This window comes from Rattus rattus, chromosome 13 (genome assembly GCF_011064425.1).
Source record: "Rattus rattus isolate New Zealand chromosome 13, Rrattus_CSIRO_v1, whole genome shotgun sequence".
Classification (NCBI taxonomy): domain Eukaryota; kingdom Metazoa; phylum Chordata; class Mammalia; order Rodentia; family Muridae; genus Rattus; species Rattus rattus.
Window position 1 is genome coordinate 26,973,779 of NC_046166.1, and position 24,433 is coordinate 26,998,211.

The following is a 24,433-nucleotide window of genomic DNA, read 5'->3' on the forward strand; positions in this document are numbered from 1 at the left end:
TAATAAAAACTGCTAAAGAAAATAGCCAAAATGTCATTCCAAGCTCAACAAACATGACCCTCCCTCCCCATAAGAGTGAGCTCTTGGTGTGCATGTTTCTTTAGGGTTCCCCCTGTTATAGAAAAGGATGCAGATAGAGAAGAATCAGAGTGTTAGTTTCCAATGTACGGGGCCTGAATCAGGCTACACATCCTCCTTACAATGAGAGTGTTGAAGACAGCAAACACCTTTCATTTGACACAGAGCTATCCTAAAAAGGATCATTTACCAAGAAATCTTATACTCCCTGCATATATTCCCCTTGGAGTTCACTGCCTACAAAAAAAATTACACTGCTCAGAAAACAGCAAAACACGAAGAGGCATTATGCATAAAAGTATCTACAGCAAATTTTAGCTTGCTCTAGAATTTGGAATACAGCAAATTTTAGCTTGCTCTAGAATTTGGAATATTTTTGAGTGACAGATTCTCTAAAAGTTTGTTTCAACTTCAAAGTGAATCTGAGGTCCTTACTTAAAAATATCTCTAGACCTCCCTAGGTAGTGGCTTTCATAGCACTTGAAGGTGCTACACAAGCTGTTAAGGAAACAAAGCAATGGAGAGATTTGCCCAGCTGCCAAGCCTACAAACTGCAACAGTAGCATAGCAATATATCCCCAAGGGTGCAACAGTGGCAGTTACCTTTATGGGATAATTAACAACAACTCATTAGACTTAAGGACATACTCAATATTGGGGAGATTCATAGCTGGTTCTGTAAACCCAGAAAATGACATGTGACTGGTGAAATAACAGGTCATGGGGAGAAATGACTACCAGTATAACTAACCACTAACTGCCTTTGAAATTCTTACTCTTACATACACAGATACATATAGCTCTCAACTTCACCAAAGAAGCTTCTTTTTGCAATAGACAGAGCCTATCACAGAGATCATCAGCTCGCCAAAATGCAGAGAACTAACCACGTGGTGCATATCCCCACTTGATACATCTACAATACAACTCCTAAGACTCAAGGAACACTGAGGAAATGGGGCATACAATCTGTAAAAGCCAGAAGACCAAGACATCTGCTACCAGACAGTGCCTTCTATACACAACAGGGAATCTACATTCAGGAAATGCACAAATGACAATGCCAGCTGATAACAAGCATAGATGAGGAAAGTCTCATAAGGACCCACCCCTAGATAAAGAGCTATAGGCAATTAATTTTCTGAGAAAAGAGGGATACTCGGTAGTAGCTTCTGACAGGTTACCCAATCCCAAGTAGTCATAACTAAACATGTATTCATATAACCATATTAAATAGAATTGATAGGATATATTCATATTCTTGTAGTGTGTGTGTGTGTGTGTGTGTGTGTGTGTGTGTGTGTGTGTTTAACTAATTAAAAAGGAAGAGATCATGATTTGAGAAAGAAGGAACAAGAAAGGAGCCAGAGGAGAAAGAATGTGTGGATGAATGACACAAACTCATGCCTAAATTTTCCAACCACCACCACAATAGTTTTAAAGTAAAAATCCCTGGAACAACAATCCTCTGATAGACTATGGAGATGTAAAGAAGGAAATAAATGTATGACTCTTGTTGCAAAGAAGCTCAGAATTTAGAGAAACTGACAAAGACTTAGCAACACTGATGCAAAGTGCTTGGGAACCAAATTTCACCTTTAGGATTTTGAAATACTAGCCAATAAATAACAGCATACCTTGAGATGGCACTCAAGTCTAAACAAGAAATTGTATTTAGGTTTTATCTGTACTACCACATGCATATAGCCTGAAGGCAATTTTTATACATATTTGAAATAAATTTATACACAAAACAAAGTTTTATCAAGTAAAAAATTCTATATAGAGTGTCACATGAGCACCCAGAACTAGAGATTTTAAATGATTTTGGATTTTAGATTTCTCAGATAAAGGATGCTCAGTGTGGAAATTTTTTTAAAATACAAATTTAATTATTAATTTCCTAACTAAACAAACTAGAACATGCAAGAAAGTATAAATCTAAGCTGAGGAATCAGTACAAGATTCAGAGACTAGATAATGAATTTATGAGTATCCACTTTGGGAGCAATGAGGGGGATGGTACTGAAGAAGCAGCTAGTGGGGCTCAGGAAAAGAAAGAGATGGAAGAATGAGTGAAATGAAAAGAGCCATAAACATCCTAAAAGAAAGTTATGGAGAATGAGTGGAAAAAATAAAAACAAAAATGAAACTTGTTACTAGAAGTTAGCCTCCATCCACAAATAACCCTATTAAAAAATGGGGTTCAGAGCTAAACAAAGAATTCACAGCTGAAGAATGCGAATGGCTGAGAAACACCTAAAGAAATGTTCAACATCTTTAGTCATAAGGGAAATGCAAATCAAAACAACCCTGAGATTTCACCTCACACCAGTGAGAATGGCTAAGATCAAAAACTCAGGTGACAGCAGATGCTGGTGAGGATGTGGAGAAAGAGGAACACTCCTCCATTGTTGGTGGGATTGCAGACTGGTACAACCATTCTGGAAATCAGTCTGGAGGTTCCTCAGAAAATTGGACATTGAACTACCTGAGGACCCAGCTATACCTCTCTTGGGCATATACCCAAAAGATGCCCCAACATATAACAAAGACACATGCTCCACTATGTTCATAGCAGCCTTATTTATAATAGCCAGAAGCTAGAAAGAACCCAGATGCCCTTCAACAGAGGAATAGATACAGAAAATGTGGTACATCTACACAGTGGAATACTACTCAGCTATCAAAAACAATGACTTTATGAAATTCATAGGCAAATGGATGGAACTGGAAAATATCATCCTGAGTGAGGTAACCCAATCACAGAAAAACACACATAGTATTTACTCATTGATAAGTGGATATTAGCCCAAATGCTTCAATTACCCTAAATGCACAGAACACATGAAACTCAAGAAGGATGACCAAAATGAGAATGCTTCATTCCTTCTTTAAAAGAGAAACAAGAATACCTTGGGAGGGAATAGGGAGGCAAAGTTTAGAACAGAGGCTGAAGGAACACCCATTCAGAGCCTGCCACACATGTGGCCCATACATATACAGCCACCAAACTAGATAAGATGGATGAAGCAAAGAAGTGCAGGTTGACAGGAACCGGATGTAGATCTCTCCTGAAAGACACAGCCAGAATACAGCAAATACATAGGCAAATGCCAGCAGCAAACCACTGAACTGAGAACGGGACCCCCGTTGAAGGAATCAGAGAAAGGACTGAAGAGCTTGAAGGGGCTTGAGACCCCATATGAACAACAATGCCAACCAACCAGAGCTTCCAGGGACTAAGCCACTACCCAAAGACTATACATGGACTGACCCTGGCTCCAACTGCATAGGTAGCAATGAATAGCCTAGTAAGGGCACCAGTGGAAGGGGGAAGCCCTTGGTCCTGCAAAAACGGAACCCCCAGTGAACGTGATTGTTGGGGGGAGGGGGGTAATTGGGGGAGGATGGGGAGGGGAACACCCATAAAGAAGGGGAGTGGTAAGGGTTAGGGGGATGTTGGCCTGGAAACTGGGAAACGGGAATAACAATTGAAATGTAAATAAGAAATACCCAATTTAATAAAGATGGAGGAAAAAAAAAGAAGTTAGCCTCCATCCACTGAGCAATAGAAAAAGAATGCCTAGCACATGGTGTAATCTAACCAGTTTCAAAGTTTATAAGCATCTATCAGTTAGGTAGGAGAGTACTGAACCTGGAGACTCTTCAGTTAATAAAGACCTGGGAAAAATATGGCAAGTTTTCAACCCTCACAATCACCGAAGGTGGAGAGGAACATAAAGAGATCATCATCATCATCATCATCATCATCATCATCATCATCATCACCATCACCATCACCATCACCATCACCATCATCATCATCATCATCATTAACAACATCAATCATCATCATCACCATCAATCATAACCATCATCATTAGTCTTTGGCCCTAGAGTTGACAAAACGACATGCTAAGAGCACTGAGCTTCCAAGTGTGAAATTGGAATTGTAATCCAGTCCCAAACACACTCTATGACTCGCCTGGCAGTAGTACATCATGAATCAAGACAAAGTGCCTGGACACCATCGGATGATCGAGTCAAGTTCTGCAATACACAAAGACTGATAGAATCTGGACCTGCTTCTAACCATCATAAATTTAAATGATCTAAGTAGGTAAGGAATACATAATGCTTGTCACTTGTCTTCACCCAATTCTCCCACTGAAATTTAAAAACGAGAACAGTCCAAGCATTAATGAGAACTTCATTACAGAGCATTTGCAATGCATGCTTCCTACTAGGACATTTATGTTGTACGAACCCATATGTGGCCAATTTGCCTGGTGAAATACTTACATTTTTTGTTTCTCCAGAGATTTTTTAACTTTTCGAAGTTTGTTAGCCATGATATAAGCTTCTTTATCAGCTTTGGGAGGTCTTTTCTCCTCCTGTTTTTCCTTTAGGAATTCACAAACACTTTCAGCGCATTCTTCTACAGTATCTAACCTAAATCTGGAAGCAAATGAACATATATTAAAACTATCATAAGATTAGGTCTCTCTGTTCTGGTTGTGTGTTACATTTCTCAAGGACACACACCTCCTTATACAGGGACAGGAATAAACATGGTAGCAAAAGTAAGAAGTGACTAGTCACACTGTGTCTATAATCAGGAAGCAGAGAAAAACAGGAAATAGAGCTGGGTATAAAACTTCTAGGCTTGACCCCAGTGACCCAGTGTGGTATCTGAATGAGAATGGCCCCCATCAGCTCATGTATCTGAATACTTAATCTGCAGTTAGTGAAACTATTTGGGAAGAATTAGAAGGCTTAGGCTTGCTGGAGGAGGTATGCCACTGGGGTCAGGTTTCTGACTATATGATGTGGAAGTTCCTGAAGGAGAATCTATCATACCTTGTGAAATACAGTCATTTCCATCAGAGTGTGACTCTTTTTAAAAAATCTACATCACTTGGAAACAACTGTGCCTCCTAAGTCTCTCTGAACTACATATATTGAAAGTGACCTTGAAATTCCACATCAGCTATTAATATTTTATAGCACTGATTACACACTCATGACTTTTGAATTTTAGTCCTATGTATGATCACACAGTCATTAAGTGGTTGTCAATCAATGACATACCTAAAGAAGTAGAATTTATGCTTAGTAGCCTTGAAATGCAAGACCTTAAACACGTATCAACATTTCTTACCTTTGAACATGTTCTACACACTTTTCTCCACTCAGGGTACAGAAAGTTGGGGCTACTACGATTAATGTGGTAAGTAAGCTCTGACCGGTAAAGCTTGGTCCCAGACCAATCTTTGATCTCTTTATGATCTGGTGCTAATAAAGACAAAGACGGGACCCCCATTGGAGGAATTAGAGAAAGGATTGAAAGAACTGAACGGGCTTGAAACTCCATAAGAACAACAATGCCAACAAACCAGAGCTCCCAGGGACTAAACCATTACCCAAAGACTACACATGGACTGATCCATGGCTCCAGCTGCATATGTAGCAAAGGATGGCCTTGTTGGGCACCGATAGAAGGAGAAGCCCTTGGACCTGCCAAGGTCAGACCCCCTCCCCAGTGCAGGGGAACGTCAGAAAATGGGAAAAGGGGAGTGGATGGGGAAGGGGAACACCCTTACAGAAGAAGGGGAAGGGGTGGGATAGGGAGCTTATGTTCAGGCAACCAGGAAAGGAAATAACATTTGAAATGAAATCTAAATTAAAAAAAATATATCCAATAATAAAAGAAAAAAAAAAGATGCACACTGCATGCAAGAAAGGATTTTCACAGTTTGTCTTACAGATAACCCATTATTCATTTAAAAGGTTCCAAGATGGAGATCCCTGAGTAGAAGACTGACTATGATATTTTATTAATACTACCTGTTTCAGATACCTTAGGAACTCACAGTTCAGAACATGCCACCCGTAAACCGGAAGGAGAACGGCCTTCTTTTATTAAGGATGAGAAGTGGGAATAAGAGACATCTGCACAAGCCTGTCCTTCCCAGCCATTTTTCCTCTTTGTTAACTCGATGGCATGTGCCCATTTACTGTGTCACAGATTTACGTCTTGCTGTTCTGTTCCATTCAGGATTTATCCACTAACTAAATTATCACATTGCATTTTATCAGAACTGGATCCATTAAACTAGTATGCTCAATTTTAAACTACTGCATTCTATATAACCTGAATTTGGCAAGATATCACTGGCTCTGGGTCATATTTCTATTTACAATGAATATGAAAGACCAAAATATTTTACATATATAAATTATAGCATATTATTAAAATTTAAATTCTGTGGAGGAAGGCAACATTGATGGATGTGTTCAATGTGGAAAAAATCAAGATCTGTACTGCAAATTACTAGTAAGACCTAAAAGAAACAAAAATGACAGTTTATAGTAAAAAATGAGAATCAAAATTAATGAGGAAAAATTTAATAGGACACTAAAAATATTTTTAAGAATATATCTAAACTGGGCATAATGATGGACTCCTATCTCTAATCCCAGCACGAAGGAGACTGAAGCAGGAAGACAGCCTGGGACACATATCAGGATTCTGTTGTCTCAAACAAACAGAAGCAGGACAACAAAAAATTGAACTAGAAAATTTTATGACTTTAAATAAGCCATAAGATCTTGACAAATGAATGAGCATCCGGAGTAATAATCAACACTAGATCATAGCAATAAAGTCTCTATGACTTCCTCTACCTTAAAGGAATAGCCTAACACAAGTTACCTCACAAAGTTAAATAACTTACAAAAAGAATAGTGCAGGCAACTTCTCCATCTTCCTCAGCTTCTCAACGAGACATGGGAAAAAGTCCAGCATCTGCCCTGAGTAGTCATGGTAATCAGGACTCAGTTTCTGCAGCACAAGTCGGGCCTGTGAGAGCGAAGGACAAGCATTTCTACTAAATTCTTCATAGCACTGGAAGGAATGGGCATTCTGACTCAAGGACTTCCACGGCCGTCATCCTTTAAAATAGAGTCCCATGAGAATATGCCACAGGACTGTGTTAAGCACAAGGGCACATACACACCACACACTTGATAACAGACTTCCAGTGTATTGTATGCACATACCTGCACTTGTCAGAGACAGTGTGAGCCCAGCAGAAAAAGGGTGACTTAGTCATTGGTGCTGTTTCCATAGCAGCAGGAGAAAGGAGCCCTCTCTATGCCTCATCAGAAATAAGACTCAAACCTGACTAAGAGGTTTTGAGGGACAAGGGGGGATGGGTGGGGGAATACAACTTAACTATGTTATGTTTCTAAATGAAATAAAGACAAATCAAGGTACAAAGTGGGAGAGGGGGAAATCACATGGTAAAAATATAATGCATACTAGCGGTTCTCAATCTGTGGGTAACAACCCCTTTTGGTTGCGTATTAGCCTACATGTTGGATATTTACAATTCACGACAGTAGCAAAATAACAGTTATGAAGTAATAATAAAAATGATTTTATGGTTAGGGGTCAGCACAACATAAGGTACCGTATTAAAGGGTCGCAAAATTAGGGAATCCTTTAAAATACAGTCCTATGAGATTATGCCACAGGGCTATGCTAAGCACATGGGCACGTACACACCACACACTTGATAATGAACTTCCAGTGTATTTCCTAAAAATAGAAATCAGGAATCACAATTTTTCATGACAAAATAAGACCGTAAGATGTGTAAGCACGTAGTAAGATTGAAGTACTTAAATAGTTCTTACAATTGAAAATACATTTAGAACCTTGAAGAATAAGACCCCAGGGACTGTTGCAAACCAGCATCTCTAGATATGACAGGGACACTGAAGCCATGAACTTACAGCCCCTGTGGGTAACCGGGAGACGGGGGTGGGGTGTTCATGAGGTCAAGCCTTACAGATTTCAGCCTGAATGAGGAAGGGCTACGAAGTCTCAGTCTTAGCTGGGGAGCTGTTGCCACATGATGGTTGATGTAGGAGGGAAAACAGCAGTGTCCTTACTGATAAGGTGGCCCAGTGGATAACCCCACATCCTGGCACACACTGGTGGCACTGACTGAGCACATGAAGTTAGAAGGAGAAAATGGTAGAGAAGGGATATGGAAGAAATTGGAGGGGGAGGATTCAGGAGTGGATTTGAAAACACATTACACATACAAACATGATATCCTCAAACAATAATTTAAAAAAAAATTTTAAAAAAAGTCCAAAACTAAAAAAGAAAAGTAAAATTTGTTTCAGCTACTTGAGTCACATCTCTATGCTGCTCCCCACCCCCACCCCAAAATCAATAATTCCAAACATGAACTCTGTGTTCTCCCTTGTCCATCATCAAATCCATGAGGAACTGGTAGACTCTTGCCTATGTTTTAGGAGACACTGTAGAGAAGAATTTTAAAAGTCAAATTTCTTTCTTTCCTTCTTTCTTTCTTTCTTTATTTTTTTTTGTTCTAGCTCAGAATCACTACACATCAAGTCAAGCTTAAAAATCAAAGTTGAAAACTGAAAACTGAAAAGAAATGGTATGATTGATTGAACAATACAACTCAAGGAAATAATACAGAATGATTGTGGAAATTACCTCCTTCTCGTTCCCATTTTTAACCCAATTTGTGAATTCTTCCTTTAAGCTCTCTTCATATTTTCTAGCATCCAGCTTTTTAATGACTATTTTATTCTTAAATTGAGTGAAGTTCTCTGGACATAGGTTCTGGGAAAGGAAGATCATGCAAGTAATGAGAGATAAACTAAAGATATTTCTCAATTATAGTTTTCATTGACAGTTTGATAGGCTCTTATGGTTGGAGATGTTTAGACTTCTTATCCTTCCCTAAACCTTTTTAATATAAAACTATAGAGGAACTCTCCAAAGGCAAGCAGACAGAGCAAGCAGACCTCTGAGATGAGCAAACAGTACTGAGGATACAGAGTAATGGAGAGGAAAAGAAACTGAGGACTAAGACTCCAGGATGGGAAAGGAGACCCGGATACCACAGTGTCTAGAGAAAGACAGGCCATTTTCAGACATTGACATAACATGTCATTTCTAGCCCATTAAAGTGAGAGGATAGTTCCTTTTGGGAAATGTCTGCTAGTCTTTTACTACTGGTCATTTTATTTATTTACATTTCAAATGTTGCCCCCCTTCCCGGTCTCTCCTCCGAACACACCTCCCATCCCCTTCCCCACCCCCTTTGCTTCTAAGAGGCTGCTCCCACCAAACCTAAGTGGTGTTGACAGTGTGTTTCTGACCAGCAATGGTGGGTTCTAGCAAAATGGCACGAAATCCATGAAGATTCTTTACCTGGGCCTGAGGCCAACTCTTCCAGACCTGGCACATAGTGTCGTATAGCTGAATGCTTTCTCGGGGTGACAAGGCAAGATCAGAAGGAAATCCATACTTTTCAATCTACGATTAAAGTAACATCAAACTTCTTAATATTTTATTTTATCTATAGGATAAAACATTTACTTGAAATGGTTACTTTGTGCATTAAAAGGTGGGAAAATGGTGACGTTTGCATTCCACCTACTGTCTTTTGAAAAGAAATTTTTTGAAACTATGTGTATGTACAGGAGATTCTGTCCCCCAGTTGACAAAAGAGAGCCACAGGTCTGCTATCTAAGTTCTTGTGAACCAACCAGCGTGAGTGCTAGAAAATGAAATCAGTTCTTTTTTGGGGCCTTCTTAACTGCAGACACAGATCTGCTCCATTTCCCAGTGTTAGCTCTGTGTTCTCCCTTGAATTATCATTTGAGAGTGTTTTTTTTTTCAGCCAAACTACAATGAAACAAAAGCAAGTCCAAGAATCCCCGTAAATTCTATAACACAAATCCTCTGTTCAGGTCACAGGCTTGGGATTTCTTAAGTCTCTGACCCTTTTTAATATGCTCAATTTCCTTGTTTCTAAAAATAAAATAATTAGTGCTGTCCATGACATTAATTTATTATGCAAAATCAATTAGAAAATAGATACGAGTCTTAGCCAAATGCCTGGCACACCATTGGTGCATGACCCATCAATCTGCTTTATCAATTAATAAGTTCATACTTCATAACTTTCAAGGAATAACAATTCTGTGGCCCAAGATGGGATTCAATCTAGTTGTTTTCCACTACAAACTGGCAAACTGCTAAAACCTGGACCACTCTAGGCAGAGAAGGAAGAGAAGCAACACTGAGTCACTGTACCATGGTATATGTTATTTTGCAAATGCAAGTGTCCCTACTCCCACAGACATTAAAAATCAATCCACACTGAGCAAGAGATAGCATTTCTTTCAAGTGTTTCCCGGGGCTGACAGCTCTCCAGACAGCAGCAGCTGGGCCTAGATGGCTTGATAATTGATGGCAAAGGTCAAACAAGGCTGCCATTTACCAGAAACAAGACATATATCACCGAGGGCAATCCCTCACTGGTGATCCCTTTCTTCTGTTGGGTTAAGACCAGCTTGTTTGTACTCTCCCATGACTGCCCTTTGGGAATTGTTTCTCTGACATAGCCATAAAGGAAACAGCTACTTAGATGATTCTTCCTTTTCTATGTTGCTAAAATTGGTCAAGTTTGGGGGAGTTCTTAAAGCACTCAGCTCTTTGATTTAGTCTAAGTATACTAAACAATGTTTAGAATTATTTACTCATTTAGAAGTTCCACTCATTTTGATACTTCTTTAGGAAACAGCCTATATGAGAACATGCCATACAAGTGGTGGCTAAAATCCATTTAACAATACCCAAGCCAGCCTTCACTATGTGTCCTTGCTACCAAGTTCTAAAAGTCCCAAGAGTCGTAGGACAGCATGACCTTTTCAGAAGTCACGCAGGGTCAGAACACACAGGGACTATTCTCCGGCTTTCCGGCTACTCCATTAATAGCAGCGAAGAGGAGAGCGAAGGCATCACAGAAGCAGAACACTTGAGGCTGTTTAAAGATAACCTGCCTTGATCACTTTACACAAAACAGATAATTGTCAAGGTACTATGTCATTTTCAAAGATACTGGATCATGTTGAAAATGTCTGACATTCTGTGGATATCAGAAAGGGCGTGGGACTGGGGGAGGGGATCAGGAAGGGAAAGGAGGAAAGGAAGAAAGACAGGGAGGAAACAAAAGGATTTCTTTATTAAAGAAAATCCCATATTCAGTTTCATTTCATTGCTTTAGGAAGTCATTGCAACATACAGCCAAATCTTGTCACATGGTGCTGACTCATTCACATAGATGGCAGGCAAATCTTTCAGATCAACATGGAGTCAAGCAGTGGGTCTGAGATGATGTCTGGTCTGAATCCTTTACTCAGTACTGTAGTAGTGAGTTGGCTGTCTATGTCTCAATTCTATTACTTACGAAGAAAAACTGCAGTAGTACTGCCATCATACAATTCTTGTGATGTTCAAAAGAAAGGAAATGGGTGAAATATTTTAAAAACACAATTCCAATCAGCTATCCTCTAAAAACAGCCAGTAAACAATGATACTCACACAGCAGTGGATAGTAACTGTAAACATGTAAAACTCACCTACAAGTGGTTATTTTTGAACACTCAAAGACACATGTGTGAACGTTCAGGGGTGATCAGACTTTGCTAGCACTTAAACACAAAGTGCTATGGAGAAGTTTACAAAACAGTTGAGGAAGCCACTTAAGGGTTATAAATAAGGCTTCACATCATAAGAACTTCAAAAGAAACATCAAGGTCCAAGGCACTACCATTTGGCATTTGGAACCAATGAGGTGTATCATGAAGGCCTCCAAGTAAAACACATTCATTCAGCACATTCAAAGTAGGACAAGCTCCTGGAAGACTTTAGTTGTTAAGGGCTGTATATTTACCTGTTTCGAAGAAGTCCAATAAAGCCTTTTAAAGACTAGAATTATAATTAACAAACCATAATATAGAATCAGAATGTTGAATATACTTCATTTTTCAGGTCTTGGAAGGAAGAAAAAGGAGTGACTGTCACTTTGAAGGCCAATGGGAGTTTAAATGAACCTTTCAAGGGAGTGAAAGGAGAAAGAAAGAGAGGTAGATGCAGGAAATATTTAAGGAACTATCCCCCTCTAACCACTCAGCAGCCCAGCTGCATTGTTTCAAGGTCTCTACTCTGCAGAGTCCCTATCAAAGGGTCATACCTTGATTGGTACAGAGACTGAGAGCCTGTGTTCCTGGCTTAAGATCATACACATTAGCCTTGTCCTCATGTATGAGCCAGAACCACACAAAGGTGCACAGAGAGGAGAGATTAAAGCCTGTCCTCAACACTTCATTAGTGGTGCAGAAGTGAGCTAATTAAGAGAGACATGCAGACATAGGTGCTTAACAAAGAAGGCGGATGGAAAATGGCAGAAATAACGTCCCCAAATAATACAGTCATCAAGTTAAAATATTTAGTAGTTTTTAAGCTTTGATGATCCTGGTAACATCCTAACATTGAGAAATTAAGGAATAGAACATTTCTGTTCCTTAGAAAATCCAACTTGTAGTGTTTCCTCTGCATTCCAGCATCAGGCTGTGCTCCGGCTTCATTCTGCATAGTATTGTATTCTTGGTTATAAGCCAAACAATGCGGTTACTTGGAACAGCTGTGACAGCCATTGCTACTTACGTGATCTGTGGTTAGTGCAGCGCATGGGTGAAAATGATCAAAGCAAACATCGCCCTGTCTCACCGAACACAAATACTTCTCTAGATCATTATATCTCTCTCCATAGAGCACTGGAAGGAGAAGGGCGAGATTGTCCAAATGATCAGAGATGTGGTGAGTGGGTTAATTTTAAAGCAAGTAACAAAACCAAACAAAAACATGGCAGTAGAAGTACACAGAGCATACGTACCAAGTCTAACTTTGTATGACTGTCTGGCTTGCACTCGGTCTTTGTGATAGCTGCCACGGGTGGCAGCATTTCTTTGGGAAACAGATCCTTGTTCCATGGTACTGTCTACTTGTTTCCAGTACCACTTTACTGACTGGAGCCACCTTAAGGGAAAACAGACAATATTTCTGATTTTAACCAGCAATAGCTATGACATTTCATGTTTTGAGTGTGTGGTCCCCAGTCTTTGGTATTACTTTGAACTCCATGGAGCCATTAAAAAGTGGGAATGGCATAGCACAGGTCAACCACTAGCAATGGGACTTTGTAGATGACAATCGATATTAGCCATTGCAAAGTTTATACTCGCCATTGTTTTTACCTATGCTCTCTGCTTCTTGTCTGTTGCCATGTGAACAAGCTGCCACCCCAGGCTCCCATTTCCATGAATGAATCTTCCCCTCCCTGCCTTCCCCACTCTGATGAGTAGAAATCTTTCTAAAAGCATAAATCTAAATAAAGGTATAACTCTCTGAAGGTATATTTTGGTCACATCAATACAAATTAACTCATATTAGTTAAGCAGAAAATAAACATAAGCTACATGAAATTAAATAACCAAATTTATTGTTACTTATTTAATTAAATAATCAAAAAGAAAATTTTGCCTGTCTTAAAATTTTCACATAAAAGAATTACTTCTAGAGTCACATAACCTGAAATAAAATTCTAGCTACCTTACTATTAACTCTGAATCTACATGAATCTTTAATATTTCTGTGCCTTGACTTTCATGTTTAAAAATTAATATAACAGTAAAAGTACTATTATCTAGGGATGACAATAGAAATACTAGTGCATCAAATACAAATACTGATGATATTTAAGGTAAATTACTATATGCAAACTATGCAGAAAGGAATGTGATACATGGGCTGCTTTGCTACCAGTAGTCAATATTCAAGCCATTCCAATGACCAGAAGATGTGTGGCTTTCAACTAATGAAGCTTTACTCTCTTCCTGAATATATCAACAAAATTATGATCTTGGAATCTAAGGCTGAATGTATCATTTAATCACCTTGACTTTGTTTCCTAGTTAAGGGGTGAGGAGATAAGAAATATAGAGCTACTGTTTTATTTTTTTGAGCTATGGCATGATACTTCCTACTCAACTGCAGATCTGACCCAAGAGGTTCTGGATATTTCTTCGTGGAGAATAGCTAAGATTTGTCAGAAAGAACTAAACTGACAGTAACTTGAAGATTCATGGACTGCTATAAGTTAACCAGAAATTTCCATGACTCTAAAACCCATAAAGGATATATGAAATTGAGACTTTCAAAATAGATCCAAAATGGAACCAAAGTCATACTCGGTGAGATGCTGAGGGTTACTAATGGTAGCTGAAAGGGCCAAAAAGGGACATCGGATCATGACAAGGAGATGCTCCCAGATTTCTGCTCCGATTTCTCCACCAAGACAATGGACCTATAAGAGAAAAGAATGATTTCAATTGATGAGTTAGTTTTAAGAATGGCAAATGAAAATAACATATGGACTCTTAAACTGGTCATGAGCATTTTTTATCACCTTTAATGGACCATGCAACCTTAAATAATTACTGGGGAAAAAAAGATGTAGGGCATCTTGGCATTTGAATTGTCCTTAATATTTTTAACCATTCACCTGGGACTCCTTTTATTTTGCTTTCACTGTCTTTCAGACCTATGTATTCCTTGTCATGTCTACTGCCAATAAGGCCTTCTGCATCTCAATCACAATTCAGTAATCTTTGTGACCACTGCCCTAACTGGACATCTATACTCTTGACGTCAAGACAAAATGATATGCTTCAAAGACAAGCTCTATCTAGTTGAGTCACTAGTCAACAGTTTCCCATTCATTGTAGAATAAATTTGAGCATTTAATGGGATCCATAATGCTTGGCACAGTTGGTCCATATCTGCCATTCCAGCTGCATCCGAAGTCACCCATCCCCAGTCTTACTGAGACCCATACACATCAGCCATCTCTCTGTTCCTCAGCACACACACTTCCTGCCCCAGAGCTTTCACATGGCTGTGTCTCCTGTATAAATATTCTCACCAACAAAATTAAAAGCCAAAAAATATAACCACAGCCTCTTAATCTGTGAAGCTCATCTCGCTGTCACTAGTTTTAAAAGATTTGTAGAGCATCCGTTCCGAGTGGACAGATGTCCCAAAGCTGCGAAGACCTTCATATAGTTATAAACACTAGGAAGTTAGTCTGAGAAGTGATACCAAACATACCTCATCAAATATAACGTATCTGATCCTCTTCACCCAGTTTTGCCGATGAGGAGCTAGTAGCAGAATTTCAAAGCAGGCAGGCACGGTAATAAGCACCTGAAAGTAACAATACCATGTGACATCATCCTTAGTATGTGCACAGGTATAAAGCCAGCTGAAGTAAAGCTACTGAGTCCTGAATATATCTCCTAGTAACCAAAATGCTGATGCTATTTCTATGAATTGGATTTGTTACTCGTGTGATGTGTTCACCAGTTTGAACCACGTGAAACTTGTATTTTCATGGGACCAAACTGTAAAATATAAAATCCGAAAGGCATATTCTTGTTTATGAGCATTCTAACTGTGTCTAGCACTAAATGCAACGTCTATGTTGATGTCTTTCCTAACCCCTTCGGGAACCATGAGAAATGGAGATGGAAAGTGTAGAGTATTGTGAACTGCTGCTGTCTTCTGACCGAGACACAGCAGTTCCACTCATGAGCCCCCAGTCACTGTGATCATCTGTGTAAGAGCTGCAGAACATCAAACCAGTCAAAATTCCAGCAGGAATGAGGAAGCAGCTCACAAGGCCCCACCCGAGTAGAGGAGTCTAGGGCAGCTCATGGTTGCTGGGAAAGAGAGGTCGGGGGAAGAACAGGGAGGGAGGGAGACGTGGAAAATGGAAGTTAGTGGACAGGATTGTCATACATCTCAAGCATGTATGAAGTTAGCAAAGAAGACATAAAACATTTTAACTAAATAAATATTTTGAAATAAGAATAAGAGTCACTATTTTAACCATGTTGATTCCTTCAAATCTAACACTAACAGAGCTCATATTGGAAGATGCTTCTTTGAAAGGCAATCCAGGCACCATATCACCATGCATACTACATAACGCTCTAAAAACATGTCTTGGTTGTTTTTTGTTTCATTTTATCCTAATCACTGATCTGAAAATTCAATAAGAAAACTGTAACTTCATTAACACTAGGTTTGCTTGCTACAACACATTTTTAGCTAAAACGAGTGTCTTTAACAAGAGGAAGTAATTATGATTCTAATTGCTGTTCACTTAGTATTTGTAGCTTGTAAAGATCTGAGGGTCATTGTGAATCCCATTGTAAAGCAACACAATGAGTGAGCTATAAACCGACAATTTAAATCAAAAGCATCTTTACAGAAAACGACCTTGATTTATCACATTCTTTAACACATGTAACAAAATTATATTTTCTCTGAAGCGGTTTTTGTCTCTCACAAATTCAAGGAAATTATTTTCACGGGCCTTTTGAAGATGCTAGATTTCTAGTCAAAAGAGTAAAATAATGTTGTATAATTTGATAACAATTTTATTAAATAGTATATCAAACCTGAGAGTTGAGGGCTTCATGACGATAGTCCCTAGTAAAAACACCACAGAGAGCTTCACCACCTGGCATATTTTTGGTGTAACGATTTTGAACTGTTGCTGCCACTTGATTAACAAGAGCCTGATTGACAGGGAAACAGATGTGTCAGTTACCTCATAAAGTGCAATTCTATTTGTACTCTGTAAAGCAAATTTTAATGGAATGACAGAGATGTCAAAAACTGTTTTGTTATGAATGCAGAAAACAAAGCCTTTCCTCCAACCACTCCACACAAACAAGCTCTCCCTTTGAGCAACTGAACTAAAATTCTGAACCTCTTTGATTAACAATGACCCAAAGTAAGACAGAAATGGCACACATTCATCTGAAAGCACAGAAGAAAAATTAACATGCATAGCACAACAACTGGAGAATCACTACTCATAACCTGAGTCTGTCACAGAAGGATGCTCAAACAGAACTTCTCCCAGATGTCAGAAGTTTGAATCCATACTAATTCCATACAGTCTCACTTAGGTCCAGCAGGTAATCTGGTCAGTGGACTCTATAAACCTTCAAGCATCTATTTCATGCTTTTTTAACCCTGCCCAATGTAAACACCATACAGATGAAAATGCAAAATTTATAATATAACCAGGAATATATTTTCAAGTAACATATCATCCATTTGAATGTATCTGAAGACACAACCCTTTTGTGCTGGCTAGTTTTACATCAGCTTGACCAACCAAAGTGTGAGTCCTTTTGGAAAAGGAAACCTCAATGGAAAAACTGTTCCCATCAGATTGGTCTGTGGTGCATTTTGTAAGTCGACGCTTGATGTGGGGGGAGTGCAGTTCACAATGGACAAGGCCATTTCTGGACGAGTGGTCCTGCTGCTATAACAAAGCAGGATGAGCAAGACATGAGGAGGATAACCCGTATCCAGGAGCACCTTCCATGGCCTCTGAATCAATTCCTGTGGCCAGGCTCCTACCCAGTTTGAGCTCCTACCCCAATTCCCTCAGTGACAGACTGTGTCATGTAAACATAAACTGAAGTCATTCCTTTCCTCCCCAGGTTTCTTTTCATTGGTCAGGGTATTTATCCCTGCAATGGGAACACTCAGGAAGAAAGTCTCCAAATGAAAATGAGGATAGTAGTGATTATAAAAAGATTTAATATTAGCATTGGACTTAATAACCTTAATAAGTTAAAAATATGATCCATGGATATATATTTTCTTGTGGGTCAGAAAAAGATATATGTAATTACGCATTATACATATTTTGATGAACAATAAAGAGACCAACTCCTCCATTATAGAAGTAGACATGTGTATCCTCCAGTAGATCATGAATAAAGAAATACTATAGATCAAAAGTCTATGCATATCAATGCATATCAATATTACCCAACTCACCAATCAGAGAAACATACATCTAAATACAGACAGATGTCACCTCTGAGTGTAGCAGATACTCACTGAATAACAGCAGAAACACTGAGAAAGATTTGAGATTCCATCTCATTTGAATTAGAATAGTTAAATGAAGAAAACAAAGCTAACATATGGGGAAATATGTGGAAAGAGGAACCCTTAATCACTACTGGTGAAAATATAAACTGGGATACCCACTATAGAAACCATTATTGAAATTTCACAAAATAATTTTTTTTAAAAAACCAACCTCAGGATATAGCTATATCACTCCTGAGTATATGCCAAAGGTCTTCCCGTCTTACTACAGAGATACTTGTACATCCATGTCCATATTTTCACTATTCTAATAGCTAAGAAATTGAAGCAGCCTCTACATCCATCAGCAAATTAATAGATAAAGAAAATGAAGGACCAGGAAAATTGTAGGTTAGCCAGTTCAGTGACTCTGTTCCAGGAACTTGACTGACCATAAAACTGATAATTACACCAGCCGGTTCGACAACTCTCTCCCAGGAACTAACTGACCATAAAGTTAGATTAAAATCTTAAAGAACAATCTTGAGAAGCAGGAAGCTTCTCCCAGGAACTGGCAGACCATAAAGTTAAACAATCTTGAGAAACAGGAAGCTTCTTCTTGTGATTTTTCACTGGTATTCTTGACATTTTCCAATGATGCCCTCCCTACCCCCTTGGGTTGTGGTTTCTTCCTTTAAATTCCCCTTCTCTTAGCTACTGGTGGTCGAATTCCTCTGCCCCTGCGTAGGATATGAGTCTTGACCCCAGTGCACTGGTTCCTATCAATAAACCTCGTGTAAATTACAGCAAGGATGGTCTTATGTGAGTTCTCGGGGGGTCACGTCATCCCAAGACTTCAGTGAGGGTCTCCCCACTCTGGGGGTCTTTCAAAAATATTGTACAAATATAAGATTCTATTCAAATATAAAGAAAAATTGTTCACAGAAAATGAATAGAACTGGGAATTATTGTATTAAGCAAGGTAACATAGATTCAGAAGGATAAATAGGATATATCTTCTCTCATACTTGGGTTATAAATTTTATTTTTATGTATATATATATATGTGTGTGTACTGTATGTTTAAGTATGTGTATGTATACTGTGTACATTTGTATCTGTATGTGTACTGTGTTATATGTATATGAATGTACTGTGTACATGTGTATGTGTATATTATGCATACTGTGTGTATATGTATGTGTACTGTGTGTATGTGTATATGTATGTGTACTGTGTGTATGTGTATATGTATTATCCTGTGTGTATGTGTATATATTCATTTATTGTCTGTTTATGTATGTGTATGTGTACTGTATGTATGTGTATGTGCATATATATGTGTACTATGTGTATGTGTATGTGTACATGTACTGTTGGTATAAGTATGAACATGTGTATTCTACACAGAATGTATATATATATATATATGTATGTGTGTGTGTACTGTATGTGTATATGTTTGTATACTGTGTATATGTATATATACTGTGTGTATGCGTGTGTATGTATATACATGTACTGTGTGTATATATATACAGGTCTGTGTGTATGTATATACATATGTATATGTGTACTATAAGTATAGGTCTGTGTATGTGTACTGTGTGTAAATGTATGTATATGTATACTGTGTATGTGTACTATGTGTATGTATATGTGCATATATATGATACTATGTGCATGTGCATGAATACATGTACTGTCTGCATATGTATGTGTATGTGTACTGTGTGTATATGTATGGGTATATGTATGGATACTGTGTGTATGTGTACTGAGTGTATATATATATGTGTGTGTGTACATGTATGTGTATGTATATTGTGTGTATGTGTATTGTGTGTATTGTGTGTATATGTATGTATACTGTATGCATGTATATGTGTATGTGATAGATACTGTGTGTGTATGTGTACTGAGTGTATGTGTATGTATATATGTATGTGCATGAATACCATATGTATGTTTATTGTGTGTATATACATGTATACAATGTATATGTGTATAAATGTACGATACTGTGTGTATGTGTAGTGAGTGAATGTATATGTGTATATGTATGTGTATGTATACTGTGTGTATTGTATTGTGTGTAAATGTATGTGTACTGTATGCATGTATATGTGTATATGATAGATACTGTGTGTATGTGTACTGAGTGTATGTGTATTATATATGTATGTGTATGAATACTGTATTTATGTTTATTTTGTGTATATATATGTGTACTATGTATACGTGTATAAATGTATGATACTGTGTGTATGTTAGTGAGTGAATGTATATGTGTATATGTATGTGTACTGTGTATATGTGTGTGTATATGTATGTGTATATTATGTATATGTATACATATGTGGGTATAGGTACTCTAACATAAGGTAACAGAATACGTGTGACAGGAAAGTGGGATGGAGGCTACAAGAGAGCAAAGGGGAGCAGGCGAGGGGGACGATGGCATAGGCGAGAGAAGCAGTGATGGAGAGTCAGAACCTCAAAATACCTTGATGAAGCCCATTACTTATGTTGATTTTTAACTAGTGAAAATAAGTAAGGGAAACTAGATCTACCACACAACCATGTCTAGTATTTCTGAGCAATTTCTACCATGAAGAAGAATAATACATTTGCCACATCCCTACCTTTGTTGGTGCAACATACACAACCACGCCTTCATTACTCTCCTTCAGCACTTTTTCCATGCAGTAGTAGGAAGCATAAGTTTTGCCAGATGATGTTGGGGCGACAATCACTGCAGACTCATAGTTATCCACCACATCCAGGAGCTCTCGCTGCAGGGATCGGAGCATGATTTGTGTCAATCAGACAAGCCATGTTACCAAGACAGACAGGTCAGTCTTTTTCCCTTGTGATTTTTCTGAACCTCAATAAGGGAGAGCCACAGACACATAGAAAATGTAAAAGAAAAATCTAATGCACTATTCATTCTCTCAAATGGTGTGACTTGTTTGTTTTCTGAGTAGCTGAGAGATGAGTTTTATGTATGAAAATGGAGTATAAAGACTAAAAATAACTTTACAGAGAAAAGAGACTATTCAGGAAAAAAGGAGCTATTGAAGAGGTCAAGGATCACATGTGTATATTGATGGAAATGTGGCCAAAGTATGCAACAGACATGGATGAAAAGACCACCCTGAAACTTGCTGATTTGTACAGTGGATATATAATAAAAAAGAGAAATCACTCAAAAGAGTGTCAGAATAATATTATTAGGAAGGTTGTTTTTAATAGTTTGGAGAACAGAGTGTCTTTGTTGGAACCAGCCCATCCCTGTTTTTCCAACAGTAAGCAAAATGATGAAGGGCAGAAATAACATTTCTTCATTTTGCTTCTTACCCTCTATAGGGACTATATGGGGTATTATCTTTGTATCCTATGATTTTATTCATCAAGATGCTGACTAGTCAAAAGAAGGGAAAAGCCTATATGAAGTACAGAAGATATCAAGTACTCCCAAATCCCAACCTGCCCACCCCAAGAATCTAGTCCTCCCCACAAGCCACACTTCAATGTGAAAAGAAAATGAAAGAATTCAGGGATGCATGGAAATTAGGAGAGAATTTGACTACCCTGTGTTGAAAGCCCAGAGGTGGAAGGCAAACAAACCTCTTTATGTTAAAGCGAGGCTGCCTCAAGTTTTTCATTACATTAATGAAAAGTGGCTTGCCTAGTCAGAGGGAACCTATGAAATTTCATTTGTAAATGTAAATAATGCTCTTGGTCAATGTGTGCAGAAGTGGTTACTTCCAAATTTTGTAGCCATCTCTCTCTCTATATATCTCTCTCTCTCACATATATATATATATATACATATATGTATATAGTGTGTGTGTATTTATGTGTGTATGTGTATATATATGTGTGTGTGTGTGTGTGTTACAGAAAAATATGTAGAATGATAACATGTGCAGTCTGTAAACATATAAACAGTTTCCCATTGTTTGAACTACCCAAATGTCATGGTGAATATTTACATTGTTTACATACGACATTCAAATGACAGAAAGAAAACCTGGAGCCTGGTACGAAATGGTAATAGCTGCATAGCACAGACATCTCTAAGCTTTGACTCTCTGTATATGGATCCATCCAATATCTCACCAAGGAAATCCTCTACATAGCAAATGAATTCTTAAATGTCTTTAAATGGAAAAAATTATTCAAACAGCAAAGTGCTTTAAGTGAAATGATTTTGAATTGAAGTAACTGAATATTATGCAGTTCTGTGATAAGGACAAATATGAACATACCAACACATGGGAAGAGAGACAACTGTAATGCTAAAAGCTCCTGCACTCATACACGATTACAAAATATAATCATTATTTTTATTCATGTTTTTACCTGCCACGTGTCAGGAATAAAGTCTTGGACCCTGGGGTCTGGGTCTTTCCTTTCTTCTCGTATCAGATAGTGACCCATATACTGTAGTTGGAACCGAGCTGGCCCAATCCCAACTGAATATTTCTTTTTCTTCATCTTTATGTCATCTGCTGCTTCCTGCATTGTTTTAAAAGATTACTTTGAAAGCAATTTAAATAGTTGAAATATTTACGACTGAATTCTTCTCTATGGAAACCACTTTTTAAACATCATGAAGACCTTACCACTTTCCTGAAGTACAAATAAAGCAGTGGATTTCAAGATTTTCAAATGGTTATGCTAATATTTGTGGCTACAACATGACATATCTAAAATAAGTAAACAACCATTATAGATTTGAGTTGTTTTGCTAGTATTAAGTATAAGGTTAATCTTTAAAGTCTGCATAAATCATCTGACATTTAGTGTGCATAGCCAAGTTGTATAAAACATTTCTAATTCTCGATTAATTCAACTTTTTGGCAGTTGGATTGACTAAGACGCTACTCTCTATTAAAAACAAACCTAAACGAGATGACTGTATTTAAAGGATGCTTTGTGCTAAGTCTGGCATTGCTCTTAGTAAGGGTGGAATGACATGATTCCCGCCCCTTGATCAGGACCAACAGTAAGGATGAAATATGAATTACATGAGGGGCTCCATAGATCTAAAGGAACAGAAGCAGCTACACTATGATCCAGCTTGTCAGAAAGATACTGAGGTAGGATATAAAGAGATTTAAGGAGTTATGATCCCAAGGCAAGATTCCACTGTGCTGAGTTCTTTTGGTTTATGCTTACAAAGGCACACAGATTCCTGAGTTCAGATCAGCCTGGAACAGAGGGAATTTAGGTCCAGGCACAGGTATAGTAGAAAAGGTGATATCAGGGTGAGGTCTCTCCCACTCAGCTGTTCTTGTGCTTGCTATCTCTTCCTAAGAATCAAGGGGCTGTTGTAGGGAGCGGCACACATAGATAAAAAGATGGCGCTGACATCCGGTAGTTGTTTGTGGTAAACAACCATACAGTGCGTGTGTTGGCATACCTCCGGCATCTACAAGGCCGGGGTGATATTCATGTTAATGAAGTATTTCATGCTCCACCAATCCCTAGAGGACAAACATACAGCCATAGCCTGTTTTGTATATAAGGCTAGTGCCTTTGTTGCTTGGGGTCCCCGTATCAACAATGAGGTGTTCCTGCAATAAAGGCTGTTGAGAAGAATCCGGCGGTGTTGCATCTTCCTTGCTGGCCATGGTGGTCGTGGCAACTGGTGGCTCGTACGGCAACCTGAGGACATCCTCGTGGATTCAGAACTCTTCAAATCAGGACGGCGACCTCGGTAAGCTCCTGGATAAGGGACAATAAAGCTCCCGGGTAAGGGACAATAAAGCTCCTGGGTAAGGGACAATAAAGCTCCTGAGTAAGGGACAATCAAGTTCTCTGGAGATGAGCAGAGACGATGAAAGCCTCGGTGTAGAGGCCAAGTGATAAGAGGGATACAAGCTAGAGCAATGCTTTTCTCCCCAATTGACCCTTTGTGGGTAGGACTTATAATTTTGTTCCTTTTCTTCCTTATATATTGGATTTGTTTTCTTTTGAATTGCCACCATCCCGGACGGGAGTACATTTGCTGGGAATAGCCAACAAGTGCCAGGCTACGAAGTCATGTATAATTAAACAGGGTAGCCCACCCTGCTCGTAAAACCGCTCATAAATAAAAGTTCCCCAGATAACGTGTGACAATTCAAGTCCACGGTATTAAGCAGCAATAAGGCCTCCGGGTATGGAACAAGTATAGTGAGTAGGAAATTTAATTTTACAGATCCCACTCTAGTGGCGGTGTGTTCGTTGATAGCCAACGTTATTTTTTTTGAAACATAGTGTTTTATCTGTGATTGTGCTCGCAGTCCACACAGTAGGGGGGAGTGGAACTAGCCACGGAGCCGCTGCAGAGAGCATGGGGACTTCTCAGTCTCACCCAGTTTTTCTGGCTCTTCAAGAGCTGTTTGAAAGAAAAAGGCTTAGGATGAAAAGAAGCACTATAGAGAGATTTCTTAGTGAATGCGATGCCATTGCACCTTGGTTAGTTTCGCTCTCCCTGGG

General features: G+C 38.6%; 1 protein-coding gene across 1 annotated transcript in view; it reads right to left on the reverse strand.

The window, feature by feature from the left end:
• LOC116914230 (probable ATP-dependent RNA helicase DDX60) overlaps positions 1-24,433 on the reverse strand; it is a 159,955-nt gene that overhangs the window by 27,321 nt on the left and 108,201 nt on the right. Inside the window, exons 16-26 of the mRNA XM_032918425.1 lie at positions 22,310-22,465; positions 20,587-20,736; positions 16,504-16,623; positions 15,149-15,244; positions 14,230-14,345; positions 12,876-13,018; positions 12,647-12,756; positions 9,344-9,448; positions 8,621-8,749; positions 6,819-6,943; positions 4,384-4,539 (exon numbers count right to left, since the gene is read on the reverse strand). Of these exons, the coding sequence (XP_032774316.1) occupies positions 4,384-4,539; positions 6,819-6,943; positions 8,621-8,749; positions 9,344-9,448; positions 12,647-12,756; positions 12,876-13,018; positions 14,230-14,345; positions 15,149-15,244; positions 16,504-16,623; positions 20,587-20,736; positions 22,310-22,465 (1,406 nt within the window). The remainder of the gene's footprint in view (positions 1-4,383; positions 4,540-6,818; positions 6,944-8,620; positions 8,750-9,343; positions 9,449-12,646; positions 12,757-12,875; positions 13,019-14,229; positions 14,346-15,148; positions 15,245-16,503; positions 16,624-20,586; positions 20,737-22,309; positions 22,466-24,433) is intronic.